The sequence below is a fragment of the Seriola aureovittata genome, chromosome 17 (genome assembly GCF_021018895.1).
Source record: "Seriola aureovittata isolate HTS-2021-v1 ecotype China chromosome 17, ASM2101889v1, whole genome shotgun sequence".
NCBI lineage: Eukaryota > Metazoa > Chordata > Actinopteri > Carangiformes > Carangidae > Seriola > Seriola aureovittata.
In genome coordinates this window covers 20,337,783-20,353,989 of record NC_079380.1, presented here as the reverse complement: position 1 = coordinate 20,353,989, position 16,207 = coordinate 20,337,783, and the positions used below count along the sequence as shown (strand labels likewise).

General features: G+C 40.0%; 1 protein-coding gene across 9 annotated transcripts in view; it reads right to left on the bottom strand.

Moving 5' to 3' along the window:
• Positions 1 to 16,207, bottom strand: part of caskin1 (CASK interacting protein 1) — a 106,740-nt gene that overhangs the window by 26,461 nt on the left and 64,072 nt on the right. For all 9 annotated transcript variants that reach the window (XM_056400706.1, XM_056400708.1, XM_056400711.1 and 6 more), the window contains exons 3-10: positions 13,077 to 13,174; positions 12,789 to 12,934; positions 11,071 to 11,166; positions 10,790 to 10,920; positions 8,333 to 8,441; positions 6,253 to 6,361; positions 5,630 to 5,724; positions 4,183 to 4,300 (exon numbers count right to left, since the gene is read on the bottom strand). In XM_056400706.1, the coding sequence (XP_056256681.1) occupies positions 4,183 to 4,300; positions 5,630 to 5,724; positions 6,253 to 6,361; positions 8,333 to 8,441; positions 10,790 to 10,920; positions 11,071 to 11,166; positions 12,789 to 12,934; positions 13,077 to 13,174 (902 nt within the window). The remainder of the gene's footprint in view (positions 1 to 4,182; positions 4,301 to 5,629; positions 5,725 to 6,252; positions 6,362 to 8,332; positions 8,442 to 10,789; positions 10,921 to 11,070; positions 11,167 to 12,788; positions 12,935 to 13,076; positions 13,175 to 16,207) is intronic.

Sequence of the window (16,207 nt, the reverse complement as noted above, 5' to 3'; positions counted from 1 at the left end):
CTGTTCCTAACCAGGTACATATTGTCATGTATTGTATTTGTTGTATCATTTCCACTGTGTAACTTTGCTAGTTTCACGAGAGATTCGCCTGACTAATCTGAGTCTGAGCGAGACAATGGCCATGACTGTTCCTATCCAGTCTGTAAACAGCAGGACAGAAATGACTGCAAGCCCCCACCCAACATAAAACAACTCGGAGTCAGAGTGTTGTTTAGCTATCCAGCTTTAGCAGTGACTCGTTAAACTCAGTTACATTAATCTTTTGAACTCAAACTTACAGTCTAGATCTGCTCTACATGAGAAGTGCTGTGAGATAACTTCTGTCACACTGTATTGACTCGACTTAAAACTTGAGATACCAAACAATAATACTTTGTGAACATGCCGCTGCGTCGTCTGTAACATACTGTGCTCAGCAGAAACATTTTGTCAGACAATCAGATACGCTGCAACGACATATAAAACACTTTGAAAATCAGCCTGTAAGAGCTAGCTCCTGTTATCAACTCGTGTCCAACACTACACTCACATGGCATACTTGACATTTATCCAAAGCACCCTTTTGATAATAGCAGTGTGCTGAAGCTGGCAGTGCCCTGCGCTCTCTTCTGCTGCCATGAAGCTCACCTGAGAGATAGCGGTCACTTGCTGCTGCCATTGCTGTAATGTCATCACTCCCCACTCTCTGCCGTGCTGAGCTTAAGGCTTTGTTGCAGGGAGTGAGGAAGTCAGATCCTAGATGCAGAATATCAAAGCTGTTGCATATTCTATTCATTTACATTCTATTTATATATAATAATTATTTCCATGTGTGTTGAATGACTGAACAATCATCATATTCATACAAATTAGAGGTAACAAAGAGTAGGGTAAATTACTTGTGTATTAGCCTAAAATAGATGGTCACATGCACTTCCTGCATGTGATAGAATGTAAACAACTAGGCAATGTGTTGTCTTTTATCTTTTAGGCCAGTGGTTCCTAACCTGCGGTCTGCTGCCCACTGGTGGGACACAAAGGAATTGCAAGTGGGCGGACGAATAATTTGCAAAGCAGTACAATTTTGGTGAAAAGATGTATTTATAAAAAAAAATAATAAAAATATAATTAATAATAATATCAATACAGTTTTTAAATGTTTTAAAAGAAATATTATCTTTAAAAACTTTAAAGATGTTTAAAAATTCCTTTCGTTGTTTTTTTTTCTCGTACTAAGGCCTATCACTGTGATAAGCCAACATCGGACCACATGCTTGTTTGCTCAGTCTGATTGCACGCTAAAAGATTACATCCATTGCAAAAACTTAATTTCCTTAAAAGGAAAGAGAGTCAAGAGACAGATGGTGAATCGACAAGTGATCTCTCCTCCGTGAAACAAAAAATAAAACTGAGCTTCCCCTGCTTCCGGTTCAGTTCTGAATGTTCAATTGTTATCATTAACATAAAAAGTGCTTTCAGCATTATTTGGCCTTCGTATTGTTACAGGCTCAGATTATGGGAGTTTGAAAAGGTTGGGAACCAGTGTTTTAGGCATTTTTTTATCATTTATGTTTCATGTTAGCAAAAACTTTTCTTCGCCGACAAATGGAATATATATTCCAACTATTAGCATCCCAGCTACTGGATGTCCAGTTCGGTGCAAAGACAATCATCATCCCAACTTCTCTACTGAAAAATATCTATTGCTTGTCGCCTACTCCTGAAACAGATACTTCACTAGATTAACTATCCATACGCCAACTGCTAAATTCCAACAGTCAACTTTTGTAGTTTATGTGCTTAAATAAAGGTAGCCTGTGTCATATTACTGTGCGTACCCACTTTGATTGTTACGGCTGCTGCAAAATTATCGTTAATTTTAATTGACATGCAGATTTCTTTTTCTCTATCTCTATTTAGTTGATGTCTTTATTGGCCATGTATTTTGGTTAAAAAAAAATCCCTGTTTGTGGGAAAAGAAGGAGCAGATGAGAAGTACAGCACACATAGAAGAGACAGACTGAGGAGGAATGGTGAGAAAGAAAAATAATTAAAAATTAATGAAAAACAGTAAATGAAACCTCTCGCTACAACAGCTGCTATAGCCCCCAAGTGTGTGCTGATGCACCCTGGCAGTGATTAGTCAGTGTGGCCCAGCTGTTTTTTGTACTGTATCCACAGCTGCTTTATAAAAATGTGCTGTATGTTCGGACAGATACCGCCATGATGGCATTTCTCCCAACCATGGAGCAGGGTTCACGGTAGTAAATGGACTGATACAGTACAGAGAGGATGATGACAAGAAGGATTATGTTGAGGACAGAGGTGAGTGAGAATCCTGTGATGACAGGGGATGAAGCGAACAATCACAAAGAGACAGGCTTACAGACTGAGACACCCAGACATATTACAACAGAGAGACGGACAGATGGACAATCACAACAGCCAGACCTGCAGACAGACACCAATACACAGTTAAAAAAAACATCTGAGCCTCTCTGTGGCGACGCAGTGATGGGATGGATGTGAATGTGTTCTGTACGTCTCACCAAAGAGATTAATTGCTCACTGTGTTGATCTAAGATGGAGGAAAGAGAGTAAAGTGATAGGAGGAGGTTTTTCACACTGGCTGTTCAGCTTGTCTGTTAAGTAATGAAACACAGAGAGAGATGACAGCAAAAATACACCAGTATCTCTGGCAGGTCTTTGTCTTTATTACCATACATCTTGTTTTAAGGTTACACTATTAACACTGACTGTAAATAAAGATGGACTTAGCCTCCGTGACATTACAAATAGGTTTACGAAGAGCGGTTTTGAAGCTCAGAGTGAGCTGTTCCACCATCGCCATCTTGGCAGTGCCTAACTCCCACCATAATCCAAAAATGGGCAAAGAGATGGGCCGTGTGGAGCTGAAATTTCGGCGCATACTAGTTTGTGACAAGCATACGCTCATCCGCCTGTCACTCAAAGTGGCCACGCCCTCAATTAAGCACCTTAAGCCTTAATAAAATTTAAACGAGTGAATTACATTAAAATTCGCCTCTGTACAGTTGTCATGATTAGCTATAGAGAACAAAACAGTTTTTTGCACCAGGCTGTCAACATTTTGCTGTAAATTTGTACATTTTGACCATGTGAACAGTATGTGTTCAATAGTAAGTGCAGAGGGCCAGCATGTTGCACTTATGATTGCTTAGATGCACACCCTGCAGTGCAACACTAAATAAAGTAATAAGAGGGGATGGATACAATGGCTCCTTTGGTAATTCAGAGAGTATTAAAAGCTGACTTCCAGAACAGGTGCAGCCTTGGACATGTCCAGAACATGTCTATGTAATAAGCTTGCAGGGGCTTGCTTGCATCTGTCACATGCAAAGTCTTTTAAGGAGTTGTTTAAGTCCTCTCTGATTTTGCTGTTTCCCCAGCAGCCCAAAATGTCAAACTATTCTGTTTATCTTGGATTTGTTCTTATTTAAATGTTACCATTCAGCAAGGTATTAAGTATTGCTTTGTGGCAGCACCAAGAACTGCAACACTTAATCAACCAGGGGCATGTGGATGATTTTGGTGTCTGTGTTCTCATTACTTAACAGGTACATTCATACATTCACCAGGCCAAACTCCTAAAAGCTTTGTGTTTGTGTTATGGTTGCAGTTGTTAAACACCGTCAGTAATGACAGAAATGACAGCTGGGTGTTTGGTAGCTCTGTGCTGCTGACAGACTCACAAACATCTTCTCTCCCACTGTGTGAAATGACAGAGATGAAATTCTCTGATGTGGTTTTTATTCTAACCTGCATTCATCTCGTTGACTAACTCAATATTTCTGGAGACTCAAACCTGGAATCTGATCGGTGTGATGACAATTTCGTGCCTGTTGGCCACTCTGCAGCTCCACTCTAGTGGATGGTAATGTTAAGTGACTTCCTCAAGTGTTAATGAGAGAAGCTAGAACATTATTCATCCACTTAGTTTCACTCTTCTTCCTCTTTTTCTATCTTTCTTCAAGCTCTTCTTCTGTGTTTTATCCAAACATGTGTACTGAATATTCCAACAGTTGATTTGCTGACACTTTACCAGACAGTCAGCTTGGCTGCAATTTTAAACACACACTCACATACACACACACACACACATAGATACATACACACTCACACACACACACACACACACACACACACACAGGAGTGACAACACACCTGTACGCTTGCTGATGACTTCCACCATGGTGGACGGGAAGTAGCCCACCCGATCATTTCCTGTTCGGTTGTCATGGATACAGCCTTTCCAGCGTCCATCCGGGTGCTGCTCCAAAACCTGTCAGAAAGATACGTTTCAGTTTAACAGACACATACATTAAATAAACATAGATTAAAGATAAGAACATAATTTTACTGTAATGTGCATTTGTGTGAATGTTACAACCCAACACTGAGTCTGCTGGTTTAATTCTATTATTTAGAGCTATTTTTAGCTTTCCAAAAGTTCCTGAAAGGCCTTGAAATATCTAGATACATCTTTATCAACCAGAAATGCAAAACTGCATTTGGAAAAGTTCCCTGAGTCAGACAAGAGCAAAGCCAAATCATTCAGTCAGACCCTGAGGGAGGAAACATAGGCACTGCTTGGCTTCCTTATTGCTGTAATAAGCACCCATAGGCAGCATAAATGCTCATGAATATTCATGAATGGTGGGTGGACTACGACGTAACAAGTGAATACATGTTTCTGTAAAACATATTCGTAGTAAATGAGGGAAGCTGCTCGTTCTTGCATATTCATCATCATCGCACCCAACACTGAAAACCGACCAGCTAACGCTTCAAAACACAAAAAGGACGGTCATCAGGGCCGTGCTGTTGCAAGTGAACAGGCCGGCTTTTATGTGATTAATTTACCCGAGCACTTGAAGACTGTAGCACACTGCTACCTGGAATATTATGGGATGGCCAGACATAGATACTGGACTGTGTTCCTCGTAACATGAAGTCAACCCCTCATCACAGGTTGCATGCAGGGCTGCAGCCAACCATTATTTTCAATATTGATTAATCTTCAGATTATTTTCTTGATTACTTGATTAAACATTTGGTCTCTAAAATATCAGAAAGTAGCGAAACATTTCCATCACAATTTCCCAAAGCCTTAGATGACTAACTAAAACCCAAATATATTCTCTTCACAATCGTAGGAGACAAAAGAAAAGAAAAGCTGGAACCAATATTAATCTGGGATTTTTTGCTTAAAAATAAATCAAACGGTTTATTAATTTTCTGATCAGTTAATCAACTAATTCTTCCAGCTCTAGTAATGTCTTGGAGTTGAGAGCTGTACAATCGAGAAGTGATTTCCCTTCTTGGATTGTTTTAGTTCAGCATTTTATGGGCCTGAAGGGGTAAAAATATGAAGTGCTTCACAGGGAAAAAAACAACAAAAAAAACAATGATGAGTGAAGAGGACAAAAACAACAAAAGAACACCTATCATTCAGCGTAGCAAGTTTATTTATCTATTTTAAAAACTTTGCAGCTTTGATGTCAGAAATGGTCAGTAAATGTGTCTGCTCACGATAACATTTCATTTTGTGTTTTGTTGTTGATGCTGAGTCTAGCCATTGTGTGTGTGTGTGTGTGTGTGTGTGTGTTACCGTAATAACATCTCCTGCTTTGATGTTGAGGCTGGTCAGGTCGTAGTTGTTGCAGTAATCTTTCAGAGCCCGAACCTGAAGAGCTGCTGACGCATCTGAGAAACAGAGACAGAGAATTACTGCTATATACTATTCAATTATACCTATTATATTATAACTTTATTTTTATTTACTATACTATATAACTTTATATTTACTATATAATACTATATAATAATATATAATACTGAGCTATAATCAGTAGCCAGTTAGCTTAACTTAGCACAAAGACAGCTAACTGTGCTCTGTCCAAAGCTAAAAAGACCACAATGTTTAATTTTTACACTTTATTTTTGGTTAATTAAAACACATGCAGAGATGTAACTTATATAAGATTCACATTACATGAGATATAAGATATTGTTACCACTGCACAGAGCCAGGCTAACTGTTTCCCCTCGTTTTCAGTCTCTGCACTAAGCTAAGCTAACCAGCTGCGGGCTGTAGCTTCATGTTTAGCATAGACAGTCATCTAACACTTGGCAAGAAACTGAACAGGCACATTTACAAATATGTTAATCTATTTGATTTGTTTTGTTTCATCCATCCATCCATCCATCCATCCATCCATCCATCCATCCTACCCCTCAGCAGTTGCTTGATCTCTCTACTGGCTTGTGTTGCGGTGAACTGGTAGACGATATCCAGTGCAGTCTGGCTGTAAGTGTTCCTCACTGTGGCATTGATACCACTCTGTAGAAGAAAAAGGAGATTGTTTATTTATTTGTTAATTTATTTGTTTCGTGCAGATATAAAGAGAGAAATCAGAGAGTGAAAACAGACTAGAAAAGGGTTTAATTTTCTGACCTGTTCTGAATTTTGAATTACAGTTTCTAACAAAAAAACAAACTTTCCTTTATTACATTACCTTATTAATTATTACATTACACCACACATACCTATTTATAGAGGAAAAATCAAAACAAACAGTTTCCAGTTACTTAAAACTAATAAATTACAGTTCCCTCATACTAATTAAACACCTTAGGGATGTGATAATCTACCACCATGACGTCAACAGAAAATAACCCATGCTCGCTCAGTCAGTCCCTGTGGCTGTTCCACTAATTACAACCTCCTCTTATTCTTCAGCCGAGACAGCCAGAGGCTGAAGAGCAATATCACATTCAAATCTGGTGAATCAAATGTAGGCCGAATGAACAAAGATGAATTCAGTCCGCAGACGCTTCAGGGCAAAGACTCGTAACCTTTCACAGTCAAGAATGTAAATGACAAAGTTAGTTTCTCATGCTGGGACACACGCAATCATTAAAACATATTGCCTCGCTTGTTTTCATATAACGCACTGTATTTCAGTGTCACCAGCACAAAGGGGTAATTTACATCATCTCTCTCTGGGTTTTTCTTGTGTCAGTTTAGCACTACTTTTCATAACTGTGCCTCAGTTTTATCAGATGGGGGATACAGGGATTTTCCAGACCCCTTTATAAATAAGCAATAAGCAAGCAGTCTCAGACCGCCACTACATTTACTGCATTTAATTCCTCCCAAGGAACTCTAGGAATATTTTCATAATGATGAGACTCTCTGTTTACACATTAGGTGAGATGAAAACAGCAGTGGTGACTTAAAATCTTTCTGTGAAATAAGAAAAAACTATTGACATGATCATTTTTATTCATATTTTAAGCGGGCTATTTGTACATTTTCTCTGCAGCTGAATGTGGTTTCTTGCTGGGAGCAGATGGTGGCGATTTTTGCTTGACAAGAGCTTCCGCCATTGTTGTGTTTACAAGACACAAGGTTATAATACGTCCTCTGAGCACAGAGGCAGACTGGACGCTACAGTAAGTCGCTATCAGAAAACGGCGAGACAGGACAACTAGCTGGTTAGCATGCTAGCATGCTTTTGAATAATAATTTACTTTTTTGTTTTTGCAAAGAATATTCCTGAATATTTCCAGAATATGCAAATATTTTATCATGTGAGGAGTTTAACTGCGAGACAGAAGAAGCCTCCTACATCACTGAGAAGTCCATTCTCAATATATGTGCACCGGGGGTTTGAAGTTGCCGCATATTGAACCATGTTTGGCTTGCAAGGTAGTTGTGATGTCATAAAATCCTGCTTATAAGAACAAAACTTAAGCTCAGATTTAAGGTGAATAGATGAATACCAAAACAGCCGTCTAGAGTCAAACTCTGAACATGAGGTAAGAAGATTTGTCAGTGGAGGGGACTTTAAATATAGTTCATCCTGAGTCATTAGTTTCTGGGACTATGCCTGTGTACAATGGGATAATATCTTGCCAATATGAAAAATAAAAGGATGATTCATGAAGATAATGTCTCCCGATGTTAGGATTTGTTTCTTAGAGAAGCCAAACAAACAGGACAATGTCTATTTTCCAACTGCATCTGTGATGTGAATATCTTTACATTCTCTTTATCTTCTGTAAAATCTCTTAATTGTTTTCATTTTCTCATAATTTTCTAGATACCGATTTTCACGTCACCTTGAATGCGCCACTGTCACAGCAATATTTTCACAGTAGTGAAGACAGCAGTTAAATTCAGGGGGGACAGGCCATGAAACATTTATATACCATATGCTCTAAATTCTGAGTTAGATGGGAACTGTCCTTTAAGTGAACTCGAGCTTAGGTGACAGTGTCAGAGGGTTCTCAGTAAAGTTCCACTTACGTCCAGCAGGAGTCTCACTGCCTCGGTCTTGCCGCAGAGAGCAGCTTCGTGCAGGGCAGTGCCCGCTTTGGTCTGTCTGTTGATGTCGATACCAGCCTGGATCAACAGTCTGACAGCAGGGGCAGAGAGCAGAAGACAGGATGCAGTGAGTGAGGGAAGGAGTTGAAAGTGTGATAAGAGATGACAGAGAAAGGACAGAGAAGGAGTCAGTGAAAAACATGAGTGTGAAGAGTTGCACAGGAGAGAGCATGAGCAGGGGAGAGGGTGAGGAAGTGAAGAGAGGTGACAAAATGAAACACAGATGTAGATGCGGTGCAGAGAGAAATGGATTTGAAGGATGAAACAGGCAGGAGAGGTGGGAAAAAAACAGGGGGAAAGATAAGAAAAAGGGTGCAATCATGGTAGACTGCACCTGATCTAAAGGATAAGCCTGGCACTTTATATTTCTCTTACTGTCAGTAAAAGTCCATGAAATGACCGAAACCAACCATGTACCTCAATAGTTTCTGTTACTACTGATGATACAAATATTTAAAAACTGGAAACAAATATCATTTCATTTTAATAAAGAGTTTGGCAAAGGTTGATGGTGCATTTTGGGGACTATTTTCAGCTGCAGATTAATACACATTTGGTGAGTTAGTGAGCATTTAAAGCACCATGATTGTATGTTGAACTGACTCAGATATTTTCTTTCTGTACTAAAATAAATCTACACGTGAAGGAAAGAAACGTTTATATTTAGAGGCATTTGAAAGTATTAGCACAGTTTCTTTTTTTACAGATTGATTTATTTTTTTAGCCATCAGTCTAAACTCAAAAGCCCATAATGACAAAGCAAAAAGCCTGTGTTTTTAACTCAAAAAATCTCTCTTTTACTGCACTACTATTGTGCCCACACTGCTTCATTCACTTTGTGATTTAAAATGATGGTGGGCTATGCATGTACTTATACAGCTGGACACCCTGGTAGTGGTGTTTAGGTATTTTTATATACTATGACACAGAGCTGGTCGAGATGCACAGAGACTTCAAAATGGAGATTTCTCGGCTGGATGCAAACAGCCAGTCACAGTTCATGCGGCCCCCATGTGGTATATCTCTTTAGTGCTGCAGCCCTGATGTGTAATTACATGTGTAGACTCGGTAGCTTCAGTGACACCCCTTAATATACAGCTACATGTAAACCTTAAAGCTGATCAGGGAGGGGTTAAATCTTTAATCTTGATTAAAAGATGTATGACGGCCAAGTTTCCCAAAAGGCAACAAAAAGACCGTACGAGCACGAGGAAAAACATTCTCTGGTCAACTCTGGTGAACTGGCCTGAGCTAAGCATGCTAACATTACCTGCTAAACTTCAGCATGTTAAGATTGTTACTGTGAACATGTTAGCATTCTGATGTTAGCATTTAGTTCAAAGCCCTGCTGTGCCTAGGTGCAGTGTCATACAGCCTGTATGGCTGCAGACTGTGTGTATCAGGTTTTGGTTACACAGGCCGTACCTGTTAATAGGATCAATTCATTGTTGGTGTTGGTCTTTTCATGGGATTTGAGGACATCTGGTTGACAGATAAACTGTAGCTCATCAAGAAAAATTAAATTACTGTCAGTGTTTGTGTGTGTGTTTATGTGCATGTGTGTCTTTCACATACTGGTTGCAATGCCTAATGAGCATCATTTATCAGTGTCAACTCTGGAGAACCACGCTCTGCTCTATTAGCTATGACAGGCTTTATTCTCTGCTTTATTCTCTCTCTTCATTTTTGTACACCTCTCGCTCCTTCTCTCTCCCGTCTTTTCCTTGGTTACAGTCCTCTCTCATCTCTCAGTGTCTTCCTCCCTCCCTTCACCCCTGTATGTATCTGCCAGGCAAGCAAACCTTTGCACCAACACAAACACATATACACACATATAGCCCTGAGTTACTTTGAAAGTGGTTGAGAGTGATGAGAGAGAAAATGTTGTGGTGTGTGTTTATTTGCCACACCATCCTTCTCTGATCTTTCTTCCCAAAGCTTTGTGCTGAATGCTGACATCACCACGACAACAAAAGTCACTTTGCCCTGATGCTATTTTGCTCAAACACAAACAAAAATTAGACGCGCATCTCCGCCGAGATGAGATTACAATGACTTGACCTTTAGCGTTAGTGGGATGCAGAGCTTTTGTGTTTCCAGTCACATCAGCTGTCTCCAAAATGTATTTAGGAGCATGTGACTGATGCGTCCGCTCTCACTGTACGGCAACACATTTGTTCTATTATTCCTTCAGTGTATTGGGTCATATTGCTCCCCTGTTGTGTTATACATCTGTTTTATCAGCATGCTCTGGAGGATGTTTAAGCCCAGTGATTCATTAGACATGCTGTGTGCTTGTGGATGGATCTGGATGTGGAAGTGAGTGAGTGTGTGTGCGTGTGTGTGTGTGTGTGTGTGTGTGTGTGTGTGTGTGTGTACCTGATGATGTCTATGTGTCCGTTCTTGGCGGCCAGGTGAAGAGGAGACGTCCCATTGGGGTCGGTGGTGTCTCCTTTTTTGGGCTCCAGCAAAGCAGCACACATGTTACTGGAGAGTAACAACTGGACCACCTACAAAGACACACACACACACACACACACACACACACACACACACACACACACACACACACAGAGCATAAGCAACAGATTTTGTATTTCCGACAGAGTCTCTTCAGTTGCTGCTGCTGCATTATGACGACTAAAAGCACAGGATCTTACCCCAACTCTGCCGAACTCACAGGCCAGGTCCAGAGGTGTTTTCCCTCCGTTATCCACGATACACGGGTTGGACTGGTGCTGCAGCAACATCTCAGACTGGAGATAGAAATCATTATATTATACAAGGAAACCTACACACACACACGCACGCACACACACACACACATAACACGGAAACTCCACATAGCCGGCGGGGTTTAACCCGCAACCTTGTTGCTGTGAGGCAACAGTGCTAACCACTGCAACACATGTACAAAAACTGGAGGATAAAAAGACCCAATTATGCAAAATACACCCACATTACAGTTAACAGACAGACTTCCTCAGTTGAGCAAACAAATACATTAGCAGGGGACACATTAGTATGTTTGTAGCTTTATATCTAAAGGTGCCTTTTGACATGATTGAGCAATAAATCATAAAATGGATTAAATGTTTTTTTAAATTTTTGTTTCTGTTGTCACTTTTTAAAAATGTGCCTTTGACTGAAATCATCACTTTGTAATGACTCAGAGAGAGAGAGAAAGAGAGTGAGTGAGTTGTTTACTTCCAAACCCTGAGTGTATATCTATTAAAAAAGGCTGAGTTTTGCCAGTTTTTGTCCCTTGGAGAGTTAAGGAGAATTAATCCCTGCAGACATTGAGCACTGTAACACAAGTGAAAGGAAAAGCTTGGTTAAAGTGGTAAAAGACTTAAGAGGATAAATTCGCCTCACTAGAGGAATTAGTTCATTGTGCTTTCACTTTTTTTAATGCACCTTAAAAATGGAACAAATTAGGAGAATACGAGATTTCCTCGTCACAAATGAAAACGCTGCCTCGCCATCTTGTTTTTACAGCAAGTGTCTCTCAAATCTTTTCTGTGCTGTGCTTTTGCCTTTGATTTATTTTTTAATCTGCAGTCTGTCAGTTTTCGTGTTTTCTTTTTTTATTTATTTGCTCTTGAACACTGGAAGCAACTGTGATTAAAACTTCCGCCCTGCCATGTTACCCTGTGTAAACCATGGCTTTTTAATCTAGCAGAAGAAGTGCCTCTTCAGTTTTAGAGCCTGTGAATGCTCAATGTCACTCTCCTCTAGGGTAAGTTAGCTGCTGTGGTGAGTCTGCTATATTTCATTGTTGTTTCTTTGGCAAGCCTGGAGCAGCACTGCAGTGTTTCCCCTAGACTTTTTTTTTTTAGCTGGAAAAGCCTCTAAGAAGGAATTTCTTTTAGCCCCTGTGTGTCATTTTGTTTTATAACACGTCTGCCTCAGACAGTCAGTTAGAAGTTAGGTCACTATACGTTCAGCACGTGGCAGTGGCCAGTATTGCTTGTAATGTGCTGGTGATCTAGGAATTGAGGCTTGTTGTAGGTATCACATAATAATTTAGATATAAGTGATAAATAAAGTAAAGTTAAAGGCAGCCTGGGGCCAGATCTCGGATTTGTTCAGGTGTTGTGCTGATTGGCCCTTTTCACAGCAGAAATCTGGACTTGTCATAGCAGGTAAAGCACCGGTGTAATTAATAACACTGATGACTAATAAGGCCAGGTAGGAAACATCTGAGTGGTTGAACCGTAGCTGTGTAAGGGCTTTTAAGAATGATGACATCATCTGCTTACATAGCTAGCTAGGTAGCTATATCAACAATAAATCTGAGTGGCACAGATGACTTCATGTTCCTGTCCTAACCTCAGTGTTGTGCTCAGTTATTTTTTGAAGAACTGGAGTCACTCACCACGTCGTAGTGGCCGTGCTGCGCTGACAGGTGGAGAGGAATCTGTCCTTCATCTGATTGGCTGTTGACAGACGAACCAGATTTCAGCAGCATCTTCATAGGCTCCGCCTTCCCCTGCCAGGCTGCGTAGTGCAGCGGCCGCATACCTGCACACACAGACACACACACAGACACAGAGCCCATATCTATTACACACATACAATATTATTGATCAATGTAGATCTACGTGTATGAGAGTGTGTGCAAAGCTTGTTTTTCCTTGTGTGTGTGTGTGTGTGTTCCTCTCACCTTTCTGGTCTCTGATGTCAACAGCAGCCTGTGACTCCAGCAGCAGAGAGATGAGCTCCAGGTTGCCATTGAGAGCCGCATGATGCAGTGGAGAAAACCTATAGTACACGTACACGTACACGTACACGCACACACGCACACACACACACACACACACACACACACACACACACACACACACAAACTGTGGTTACGTTTGTGAATTACACCTTTTTCCCTTTCTTTCTATGTTTTCTGAATGAGACCTGCAGCTTTGTTGTTGTTTGTGAAAACTAGACCACACACACAAGTAAATAAACACACACGAATGTTGTGTGGTAATGGCAAAGCTTAGCATGACAAACACATTTAATATCAGAGGATTAGGACCAAACATCTGATGCGTATCTACGGCATATTTGAAAAAGAGATCAGAGGAGCGATGGGATGGTGGAAGATGAGATGAAAAATAGGTATTATATTATGTAAAGGATGTGTGTGTGTGTGTGTGTGTGTGTGTGTGTGTGTGTGTGTGAGAGGCTAGAGGCTGCACACTGAGTAGATGAGATTGATATGTCAGGCCTTGATGGATAAGCATGAGATACAGTGTAAGAAGAGGAAAGCATCACATCACCTGAAGACACACACACACACACACACACACACACACACACACATACACACACACACACACACACACACACACACACAACACACACACACACACACACCTTCTCTCTGACCCATATCAACACTGACATGTGTCGTCTTCCTCATCTCTCTGACTCCTCTCTCTAGGTATTTGCTGTTTGAGGTGGCAAGTAAGTTCACATACAGAGACAAAGGTGCACTGAATGAGGCAGCTGCTCCTGTCCAGTTTTATACTGGAGGCCAATGAACAGATAAAATCAGACATCATGTGTGTTGGATTGGAAATAATGAAACCTAGGTACAGTGCTTGTTCTTTGGTGTTGTTCAAATATATATATAAGCTTTATGTGTAACAGTAAAAATACACTCAGCTGCCAGTTTATTGGGTACATCTAGCTAAAATTAACCCAACACTAAAGTAATAAATGCAACCTTCATGAAGGTTATAGTAGCAGTTTTTATTCGCACTGTTTTTAAGGTGTTGATTCAGTCTCATGGTCATTTTGGAGGTTGCTGTTGAGTTGTAATGCATTACACAGAGAAATGTTTCTAATATCTTGTGCACTGAGGCTGAACGACATGCAAAAAAAAATCATATTGCAATTATTTGACTGATATTTTTAGGAGTCAATGGTCATTTTTGCATTTAATTTTCCCTGGAAAAAAAATGCTGATGTGATTTTTTTGTTGGGGTCTTGTTCCCTTGCATGGGAGAATATGATTTGTAGGGGGCATCTGTTTAGCACCGGTTCATTGCTTCATTTATAATGAAAATGCTGTTACACATTTTATCTTTATCAAAAAAAACTGCAGCTCCTGCAATTTGGACATTGCACTTGCAATTTCAGTAATAATTTGATTAATTGTTCAGCCCTGTTTTCCACCATGCTTATATCAATGAGGGTAAACTAAATATTATAAACTTATTATTTTAACTCAGTACAATTCAACAACACAAACTACATCCTCCAAAATGATCATACAGTTGAATAAACACCTTTCTTAAACAGTTTCAACAAAAACTGAACATCACAACATTCACAAAGGCTGGATTTATGTCATTGTTACTTGTAGATGGAGTTATAGTGATAGGAACCCCCTCAAGGACCCCAGGGCGTCTCAGGACCCCACTTTGAGAACCTGATCTACGTTAAGTATCTATATGCAATAATATGATGCCAAAATTGTTGAATAGTCTTAGGCTGTACAGTAAGCATGCCTTAAGACTGGCAAACAACTTCCATTGCCTAAAAAGTAAACGCACATACACGTTAAATTGTAATTCACACCCTGTGTCTTTCATGATGTATTGTGCATAATGCACATGAAGCAGTGATGTTGTAACAGGACTGTCACATCTCCACTGAAAACATGGAATTTACCTTTGCCTTTCAATATCTGTGTCCTTACATGTGGGCAAAATCATCCTTTCTATAACCTCATCGGTGTTGGGAATCTCTTTAATACAGATCTGCTCATTTGAAAAACATGAACATAGTAATTCTTAAAAAAACCTAAACCAACAATTTGGATGAAGGCAGTTTGTTTTTCCATAACTTCACACTGAGTAGAGAGGTAATGAATATGCATTATCTGGGGCCAGGCTAGCTAAGCTAACAGGCTACTGGCTCCAGCTACATGTTAACCTTACAGACATGAGAGTGGCTGAGATCTTCTTATCGAAGCCCTGGCAAGAGAGTGAACAAGGGTATTTCCCGAAATGTTGAAATATTCTTTTAAACTTTTATTAAACAAGTGTATTTCTGCTGACAGAAAACCAGCAGTGTTATACTATCAGAGAACGTCCTCAGGCTCAACTTTACTTTGAATTTATACCTGAGGGGCTGTTAGCTTTAATTTTCTCTAGTAGGAGGTGGGGATTTCTAACTTTCTGGTGATTAAACCAAAGTTGTTACTCTGCTTTTGGTTGGGGAGATAAAAGTGAAATGAAGTCATTGTTTTGAGTGCAACCTTCTAGTGAATGATAACGCAGTCAAATTAAACCTATCCTCATTTTTCTTTACTCCCCCTGGACCCAGGGTTTCCTTGACCCCAGCTGGAGGGAGCAGGAGCTGCTGCTATTCATCATCATTAAAAAGGCTGAATAATGCTCCAACCCAGGCGATAGTCCGCACCTGTGAAATCAATATCATATTTTCTTGTCTACATTCCTGACAGAGCAAAATTTGCTGAGTATAGTTTTCCAATCTGAACCCTGTCTATTCCAAGTGAAATGAAATGAAACCTCTTCCATCTTTATATATAAGAAGTCATGTCATGTAGATGTGTCGGTTCTTCATGATGTGTTTCATGTAAATCATCTGCAAACTGAAATGTAGATTTAGATTTGGAGGGTAAAAGCTGAGTGGGGATTACAGTGGTTGTGTACCAGCATTACAACAGGAACCCAAGAACGGGAATATATATAATACATACATACACACACATACATATATATATATGATACACGTGGACAGCCTGAAAGATTGAGACAGAATGTG